This window comes from Octodon degus, unplaced genomic scaffold (genome assembly GCF_000260255.1).
Source record: "Octodon degus isolate 3935 unplaced genomic scaffold, OctDeg1.0 scaffold00226, whole genome shotgun sequence".
NCBI lineage: Eukaryota > Metazoa > Chordata > Mammalia > Rodentia > Octodontidae > Octodon > Octodon degus.
Window position 1 is genome coordinate 2,175,853 of NW_004524802.1, and position 9,914 is coordinate 2,185,766.

The 9,914-nt window shown below is 53.6% G+C and overlaps 1 protein-coding gene across 2 annotated transcripts in view; it reads right to left on the reverse strand.

Moving 5' to 3' along the window:
• Tecpr2 (tectonin beta-propeller repeat containing 2) overlaps positions 1-9,914 on the reverse strand; it is a 73,347-nt gene that overhangs the window by 11,096 nt on the left and 52,337 nt on the right. For both annotated transcript variants that reach the window (XM_004645398.2, XM_023705680.1), the window contains exons 16-17: positions 8,933-9,166; positions 7,548-7,696 (exon numbers count right to left, since the gene is read on the reverse strand). In XM_004645398.2, coding sequence (XP_004645455.1) covers positions 7,548-7,696; positions 8,933-9,166 — 383 coding nt within the window. The remainder of the gene's footprint in view (positions 1-7,547; positions 7,697-8,932; positions 9,167-9,914) is intronic.

Here is a 9,914-nt window from a genome sequence, read left to right on the forward strand (position 1 = left end):
CGGGACACTGCCATGGGCTCACTTATGGGGACCCACCTGCCTCAGCTGGAGTCTTTGTTCTCTTGGGTGTGGACAGATGTACTGCACTCTCTCGAGTGACTACTATAAGACAATCTTATAGTTAGGGTCCTGAGTTGTATCTGTTTACGCCCCCCCGCCCCCGCGCAAGCCCCAAACCACAATGCCCTAACGTACTCGAGGACAGCCGAGACCGCCCTGGGCCTGGTGAAATTCTCAGTCCTGCAGCCCCTGAACTCTCTGCCCCAGTTCCAGGATTCTGCTCCAGAGTCAGTGTGTGTGACTCCACAGTAGCCTGCAACTATACCCGGAAGGGTTACCTCTCTCTTTTTTTATTTTTTAGACAGTCTTGCTCTGTAATCCAGGCTGGCCTTGAACTCACTGTGGAGCCTAGGTTGGCCTCAGACTTATGGTGACCCACCTGCCTCAGCCTCCGAATGCATGCCCCAGACCCTGGCTGGGACAGCTCTGTATCATTACTCCCTGACCTGACGGGCTTGAGGATGAGTACTGAGGGGCCCTGGCCCGGTCCTGGGCCCCAGACCACGGCACTTGTTTGCACCCTCCAGACAGAAGCGCCTGCTATTCTCCCACCAGTGAAGTGCTTGTGGGGGTCGAGTGGCCCGGGGAGCATCAGAGATCCAGGTCTCACAGCCCAGGGCTTGAACATGCCCGGGAGCACAAGGGCTGCAGACCGAGCCACAAAAGCTGACCTTGCTCAGGTAGTAGCACCTGTGGTCGCAGCCACTGGAGAGGCTGAGGCAGGAAGACTGCTTGTGCCAGGAGTTCAGGCCAGCCTGCGCAGCATGGCAATAGTCCGTCTCAAACAGTTAGATGCAGGTGGAAGGCGCAGGTCAGAGGCAGAGCACTTGCCTAGTGAGTGTGTGCCCCTTGGCTTTGACTCTAGCACCGGAAAAAGAATGAAAAAGTAGCCGACTGGCACCTTGAGCACCCGCAGGTCAGGAGCTGCCCAGGCTGGCCTGGCAGGGCCCATTGTTCCCAGTGCGCTACTCACTTTCTTTGAGGGCTCCATGCAGTCTCGTCTCCCAGGGCAGCCAGGGTCATGAGGGTCTCACTGGCTAACCCCAGGTCCTGTTCTGAATGAGCACCTGTCTTGTGTGTATTAACTAACAAAAACACCCACAGCAGCCACGCTCCCACACCTGAAGGCTGGCTTGGCTCCACGTCACAGTGCTCTGCCAGGCAAGGCCACTGCTGACACAGCTCGTGCCCATGACCTGACCACGCCAGTCCCTACAGGAGGAGATGGCAGAAAGCAGGTGCTGTGGCCGGTGAGGACATGAATGGCTGATAGGAGGAGCAGGGCCTGCACAGGAAGCCTCAGGGATGGTGAAGAAGGTGCCTGAGAAGGACTGGTTTCAAAAGGTCACTAAGTTGCCCAGGCTGGCCTTGAACCTATGGTCCTCTCACCTCAGCCTCACAGTGGGAGGCTTTAGGTGTGCTCCTCTGCCAGCCCACCCTCTCAGATCCAGTCTATGATGCTGTAAGATGTCGTACCACAGATGCGTGGTGTCTGAGCTCCCTGTGGCACTCAGAGAGCCCTCACACCAAAGCAGCACTCCCGGGTGGGCGGGCCAGACAGCTCAGCAGACTAAAGGGCCTGTGTGGGCAGGGCGCGGCAACCAGGCTGGGAGCCCTGGCGTGCTGTGCTGGCCCCGCCGCCAGGGCGCACTGAGACAGTGACCGCGACTGGATATGGTGGCGCGCACCTATAATCCCAGTGCATAGGAGGATGAAAACAGGAGGATCACTGCAAGTCCAATCTGCGTATTGAGACCCTGTACTAAATACATAAAAAAATAAATAAATGTAACAGTACTTCCATCTTTTAAGACACTGAACACAGCTATAAATATTTTCCGAATACCTGTACAAATGAAAGCAAGTCTGAACACTGAGTCATTTGTTTTGAGCACTTTGTTGAAGCTTCACCCCAAAGCCACTATGAGAGGGAGGTTTTTTCCAAAAACAAAAAACAAAAACAACCTGAAAAGCTGCTGCTAAGGCAGCTGCAGGCTATCCATGCGTGGATGCCCTGCTGCACCAGCTCAGGACGCCAGCACCCAGCTTGGGCACCTGCAACACATCACCCGTTACTTCCTGGTATTTGGAGCAAACCATTCTGCTTTCAAATGCTTGGTTTTGGTGGCGCTGGGGATGGATGCCAGGCCAGAGCCACTCATACGCTGGCGCCAAATCTCCGGTCTGTACCTCTCACCACATCCTTTTCAGGAAGACCCCTGGTGCTGTGCCCTAGAACACCTGAGAGGCACCCCCGGGACCGGGACAGCCCTCAGTCACGGGGAAGCTGGGTCAGAAGTCACCCCCACGCCCACACCCCAACCCTGCCACCATGGCACTGGGACCTCGGGCAACTTTCTCAACCTCTCTGAGCTGTCAGGTAGATAGGAAGAGCCACATGCACCATCATAAGGACTGTGGGGAAGATGTGTTTACAGCACTTAAGCAGCACAAGGTGAGTGTCCCTTATAGCATCTGTCACCTCCGGGAGTGGCCGTGTGGGTCCAGGTCTGGGCATGGCCTAACATGAGGGCCGCAGTCCTGTCCTGTCCTTAAGCGTCAAGCAGCACGCGGAAGTCCTGGCTTCCCACTCAGTGTGACGATGGCATCAGAGACAGCATGGCCCATAGAACAGGGCAGCAGCTGCTTTCCCGGAGGAGGCCACTGCAAGAGCGCACCAGGTGCAGGTGGCCACGGCGTGAGCAACGCTAACTGGCCGCGGCGGCTCTGGTCACACAGTGGCCTCCACAGCTGACTCTGCCTAAACCCAGCTAAGCACCGCTTGTCAAGGCACCTTCGTGCTGATCTGTCCTATTCTGACCATTTTCTGGGCAAAGCTGTAGGTGAGTAGACTCCAATCAAACTCTCCCCCTGCACGCCAACCCTGGCTCTGAAGTGCTGTTATGATCTAGGTGATGGGGACAGGCTGTGGGGCAGAGGCGGGGCTCTCTGTACTCCCACAGCCGGCTGACCTCGCCCACCTCCCCCCCCCCATCCAGCTCCTAGCAAAGTTCTCTGGACACAACCCAACTGCGATCAGCACTTCCTTATCCTGGCTCCCATCCAGCGTTCCACAGGTCTCCATGGCTACGTGATGAGGACAAATACTTCCTGGAAAGCTGGGCGGCGCAGTTGTCACTCTCCAGCAAAATGTGCAGAGCCAGCATGTGTGGCAGGAACAGCAGAGCAGGAGCTGGCACAGTGGCACAGGGCTGCTATCCCAGCTACTCAAGAGGCTGAGGACTGACGTTCCCACTCCTGCCTGGGCAACCCAGACACCCTGCCTCCAAAAGGCAAAGGCAGAATGAGGGTGAGGGTACGGCTTGGTGACAAGAGCAAATCTGATTTTGATGCATAGCATTGCTGAAAAATGAGGACACAGGGGCCGGGGAGATGGCTTAGTGGAATAAGCGCTTCCCCGGCAAGCGCAAGGGCCTGAGTTCAATCCCCGGTTCCGCCAAAAAAATAAAAAAAAATAAAAAAAAATAAAAATAAAAATGAGGACACAGAGAAAACTGGCAAACCCAAAAGATGGCTTTGAAAAAAATCAACAAGATGGACAGATCTTTGGCTGCACTTAGGAAAAGAGAGAAGACAGAATGATTAAACTCAGAGGGGACATTACTCCAACCTTATAGAAATAGAAACACTACAAGGAGGTCACAAACTGGATGCCAGTAAGTAAGTAAACAAATAAAAGCTCCCTGAAAGCCCCAGGCCCACATTCCCACACTCTGACATCTAAGGAACCCTTTACAAACTCTCCCCAACACAGGAGAGGAAGGGATGCTTGGCAAGGCATCACAGGAGCCCAGCATCGCCCTGATACTATGCTAGGCAAACTCTTTGTTGTTGTTGTTATTGTTGTTGTTTGGTCTTTTTGAGATAGGATCTTGGTGTATAGCTCAGGTTGGCTTTGAGCTCACTTTGTAGCCCAGGCTGGCCTCATATTCTCTGTGATCCTCCTGCCTCAGCCTCCCAAGCGTTGGGATCACAGGCATGTGCCACCATGCCTGGTTCTGGGGCTGGCAGGGCATGCAGTACTGGGGATCAAACTAGGGGCCTTGCACTTGCTGGGCAGGTGCTTAGACCACTGAGCTATCTCCCCAGCCCCCAGGCAAACTCTTGACAAGAAAAGGAAGCCACAGATTAAGATTCCTCGTGAACAAGGGTATGAAAACCCTCAACAACACTAACAAATGACACCTGTCACCCAAAGATGCGATCCAGCATGCAAAACTCAACACAGCACATACTGACGAAGGAAGACCACACATCATCTCTGCAGGTCCAGATGAAGCACGTGACGAAACCCAATATCTCAGCCAGGCTTGGTGATGCACACCTGCAAATCCTAGCACCCAGGAAGCTGAGGCGGGAGGGTCGCCATGTGTTCAAGGCCAGCCCAGCTACATAGTGAGTTGAAAGGGAGTCTGAACTACAGAGTGACGCCCTGTCTCAAAACAAAACAAAACTATGGCTGTCCATGTGCAAATGTGATCTTGTACGTGACAATCCTAAGGAATGCACAGAAGAGCTCTTAGATCTGAAACACAACAAGGAGCCCCACAGAGGCAGCCTTGGGGCACTGTGTCCACTGGCAGGGACCCCAGTTGTCTAAGGAGACTGGGAGGGGGGGGTCTTCCCAGAAGGGGAGTCCTCCCCGGGGAATGCGATGCCACGCTCTGTCCCATCACTACAGGAAGGTTGGGCAAGAGTCTGCCCCCCACCTAAAGGCCAGGTGGCCATACAGGATGGGACCTGCCTCGAAAGTCACTTAGCAGCTCCTGAATGACGCTGGCCCTGAATCAGCTCGCTGCGTACAAGGCTGGAACATTTTATGAGGACGGCAACACCAGACACAGGAAAATTCAACAACTAGGAGGAGCGGACTATTGTCACCCAGTGGTCCAAGTCCATCATGAGACGCTCTTTTCAAACCCTGGCTCTGGCTAATGGAAATCACTGAACTTTCGCCCACCTTGGCAAATCAATAAAAGCCTGCTGCTATCTTTGTTCTATGAGCAGCAGCTTGATCACAATCCCGTCAATCAATACATAAGAATAAGCCAGGTGCTGGGAAGCGATCTGGTAATCTAGGCACTCAAAAACCTGAGGCAGGAGGAGCGCAAGTTCAAGGCCAGCCTGCCTAGGCCTGTCTCCAAAACAGAACACCAAATCTAAAAAAAAAAAAAGCATAAAACCAAAAGCCTATAATATCAATAGACAATCTGAAACTAATAATTCCATATTATTCCATGTTAACATCAAAAAGGACTTAGGAGTCACTTTAATAAAGGATAAAGCATATATTCTGAAAACTGTAGAACATTACTAAATGAAAAGAAAGATCTAAATAAATGGGAAGGCGCTCACGGAGGGAAAGAGCTCAGACTGCGAAACTTCCACCCCCATCTGTGGTCCGTGCGACTGCTGCGGGCATTTTTTGGCAGAAGTGATCAAAAAGTTGCAAATTCACGTGGCTATAGGAGAGACTCTGACTAGTCAAAACAATCTTGAAAAACCTGGGGGACTCATAATTATAACAAGGGTAAGCGTGTAGGACAGTTCCCAAGGACAGGAATTCAAGGCGTGGGACAGAAGGGTGCGGTGACAAACTAGTCCCTCGGCCCGCGATCGGCTGACTGCAACAAAGGAGCCAGAACGATTTCATGGGGGAAGGAACAGTCTTGTCAATTAAAGATGTCAGCAGAACTGGGTATCTGCGTACAGAAGATGAATCCAGGCGCCTACATCACGGCATATACAACATTAACTCACGATGTATAAAACACCTCAAAGGAAGAACTAAAACTATAAAGCTCCTGACAGGAAACACAGGTGTAAGTCTGGTGCTGGACTAGGCAACAGATTAGGCACAGTGTCCTGAAGCCAGCAGCAGGGCGTAGTAGCACACGCTTGGGCTACTGGATGCACGCACAGGATATGGTCTCCAGCTGGAGCATTACCAGGCCTGAAGAGGAACAAGGAGGATACGTGGGGGCCACAGCACAGATGACCTCTGACAACACGGGACTCAGGAAAGTGCTTATGGAAGTGTGCAAATAGGAAACCTAGGCAACGGAAACGAGATGGGGCGGGGCTGCTGCACGGCCTCCTCAGGAATGCACGAAGGAGTCACTGAGTCATCAGCACGAATTTTCTGGTGTGCGAATCGGAACACGTTTTGTCTTTGTGGTGCTGGAGACCAACCCAGGGACTTGTTCATGCTTGGCCGGTGCTCTTTCCCCGAGCCACACGCCAGCTCACTCACCCACTTATCTACATCCTTCCTTCCGTAGGATAGAACCTGGGGCCAGTAGCCACCTGCAGGCCAGCTTGCTGTCACTGTCACCGTGCAGCTGCAGCGCTGACAAGGTCAGTGACAAGCACGTCTCCGCAGGGATGGCCTGGCGTACCAGTGACCACCACTGTGTGTGAGTCAAGGTTCCCTATGCATGACCTTGGGGAGCGGCACTTCGTAACCCACCAGGCACCATGGTCCCCATCATTCCACTGGCCCTCTCACAACACACAGAGGAGGAGGGACCTCCAGGCCTGACAGTCTGGCTATGCTGCCCACACTGGCCTCCAATTCCTGGGCTCGAGGGATCCTCCTGCCTCAGGCACGGTCTCGATGCCGACTCGCATGTCTGACTGTGTCCCTGCATCTCTGTGGCCTCATCCTCACCCCTAGAACAGTCAGGAGCACAGGCATCCTGACTCCAGGCCAGTGCCCTGTCTCCCCTTCAGGGGTCTCCACACATGGCAGCTTCTCGTCTCCAACAAGGCCTGAGCTCGGGGACAGCAGGCGTGTGAACAAAGGCTCTCATCACACCAGATTCTCACAGAAACATGCCTGGCACAGGAACCACATGCACAGGTCTTCAGAGGCACCTAAGTGATGCCTAAAGTCGGACCTCTGCCCGAGCACTGTGGGGTGGCCAACCAAGAAGGCAGCACAAAACACTGATGAGACACAGCTCCACCAGTTTACAGGGCATTTACCCTCCTTACACCTTTGGATATTGTTTGGGTTTCTTCCATAAAGTTTTTCTTTTTTTTGGCGGAACCAGGGATTGAACTCAGGCCCTTGTGCTTGCCAGGGAAGTGCTTATTCTACTGAGCCATCTCCTGGGCCCGTTTTTCAGGTGTTTTTAAATTCCCTATAGAACCTAGGCTGACCTCTAACGCCTGAGCCTCTTGCCTCAGCCTCCCAGCAATTGGGGTTGTAGGCATGTGCCATCACCCCCCTCTGGTATTGCTTGATTTGGAAAAAAATAAGGTTCATTTTGTAAAGTCAGACATAAACCCTTTTGTTTTCAGATAGAAGATTCAAATGTGTACTCAGATAATCCTCAGTAGTGGGTTCATCGAGAAAATTTGCAGACACAGACTTTGAGCTCGGGAAGCAGTGAGTGGAGCAGTCCCCTGCCAAGGACCGGGAGCACGGCTCTTGCGGCTCTTGCGCAGAACAGGGGGCCTACCTGCACTGGTGGCTCGATGGCGATCCAGGCGGGGAGCATTAGGCTGGGGTTCAGGGGCTGGGTTCCAACCCGGAAGTAGACTCCACCCCTGGAGTCACAGGCCCAGACATGCTGGTTTCCACAGGCCAGGCTGGTCAGCTGTACGGCTCCTGCAGGTAAACAGGTGCTTGTGCTATAATTATGTGTGTAGAGTGCCTAACCTCTCATTTCATCTGCGAACTTTGATTCTATACTTCAAAGGAAGGGGGAGGCTGCGACTGGCTGAACCCTGGCGTGCACCCTGAGGTGTGGCCTTGGCCGAGGCTTGAGAACATGCAGGGCAGGGAGTCGTGAAGGTCTCTAGCTGCTCTGCCACCTGCCCGGCGCCACATGGCGCCTCCTAGACTGCAGGCCAAGCAGTCACCAGTGCCTGGGGCCATCAGGCGGGTACGTGTCTCAGCCTAGGCCCACATGAGCTCAACCTGACAGGCGATTGCTGTGGTAAGGCATGAACTTGAGCCCGGTGAGACTTAGAATGAACTAAGAATCATTTTCTTCTGTTTTTCTTTGTTAATCATATGATAAAAAGATGTGAGGGGAACCTTCAAAGATGAGAAACTAAAGGCTGGTGGATGGGTCAGCGCTGGAGTGCTTGGGAGCATGTACAAACCCTGGATCCCAGCCCACATCAAAAGGAAAAGAAGGGAGCTGGAGGGATAGCTCAGTAGAATAAGCACTTGCCTGGCAAAAGAAAAAAATTACATTTGCTAACAGCTCACCTGCGGTGCCCTCGACACCCTCCTTACAGGCCCACACAGCAAAGCCCACTTCCTATCCTGGGAGCTGCCTGCTGTGGCCTCTGGCTTTAAGATAAAACCCTCAAGGCTCTAAGTCCACCAAGGGTGTAATAGCCCAGTATTGTCGAGTAAGTGTGCCAGCCCTTGGCCTCTGACTGAACCATTCACAGACAGTGCCATACTGCGTAGCCCATGCTCCCTGGGGTGGAGGAGAACCAAGTGGTCAGCAGCAGCAGGCTGCCTGGCTGAGCAAGAGCCCGCAGCTGGGCACACGGCCCGAGTGGGGCCCAGGGCCCTGAGCCAGCCTCGAGTTTTCAGATTTAGAAGTTCCAGGGCTCTGCCCCACACTCGGGTAGGCAGAGGCAGCTGTACAGCAGTGCTATTCTAAGCACTTCCTCATGGCAACTCTTGGGCGTGCCGCAGACACGCTGGGTGCTGAAAATCCTGTAGACCCTAGGGGTGGGAAGGCGGATCCTTACAAAAGCAGGAGGTGCATTCAGCCCAGAAGAGCAGCCACTTGGCCTCCTGAAATGCAGCAGCTGCCATCACGCCCACAGGACTCACCCAAAGCAGCTCAGGGTGGCCAGGTGCCGCGCCTGAGAACCCTACCTAGCTGCGAGAGGTCCAGCTTTGTCCAGTGCATGCCTGTGGGGCAGCTCTTGGACAGCGTGCGGATGAACACCTGCCCGAGGCTGTCCAGGGCCCACAGCGCGTCCTGGCAGGCAGCGTAGGCGCACATCTCGGCATCGGGCGGCAGCTGCACCGTGGATGGCCGGCACTCCACGTGCTGGGCACTCAAGCTGCACAGGTCCTTGCTGCTCTGACACAGCCACAAGGAGCTCCCTGTGGAGAGGCACAGATGAGGTGCTCTGCATACCGTCTACACCAAACGCACCGTGTGTTCAAGCAGCCCTGACAGCTGGCCGGCGATGCCCGCCACGCCTCACCTGTGCCTGCGTGGTGCGCCACAGCCTGCCAGTTAGCAAGTCCAAACTGCAGCAGATGAAAGAAAGGGCAGGAGGGCTTGGAGATGTCACAGAGGCCACAGTGTTGGCTTGTGACTCAGCTTTCCACAGATGTCAGGCCATGAGTCTTAAAGGCACTGGGGTAGTCTGCAAGAACTAAACTTCCCCAGAAAGGATGGCTATCATAAAGAAATCAACCAACAACAAATGCTGGAGAGGCTGTGGGGAAAAGGGAACCCTTCTCCACTGCTGGTGGGAGTGTAGACTGGTGCAACCATTATGGAAATCAGTGTGGAGACTCCTTAGAAAACTAGGGCTGGAAACCCATTCAAGCCTGCTATCCCCCTACTGGGAATTTTCCCGGAGGAACTAAAAGTGTCGTATCATAGGGATATATGTGTGCCTATGTTTATAGCAGCACAATCTGTGATAGCCAGATCTTGGAAACAACCAAGATGCCCGTCACATGTGGAATGGTTGAAAAAGATGTGGTACTTGTATATAATGGAGTACTACACAGCTATAAAGAATGATAAAACTTGGGGCTGGGGAGATGGCTCAGTAGAATAAGCGCTTGCCTGGCAAGCACAAGGGCCTGAGTTCAACCCCCGGTTCTGAAAAAAAAA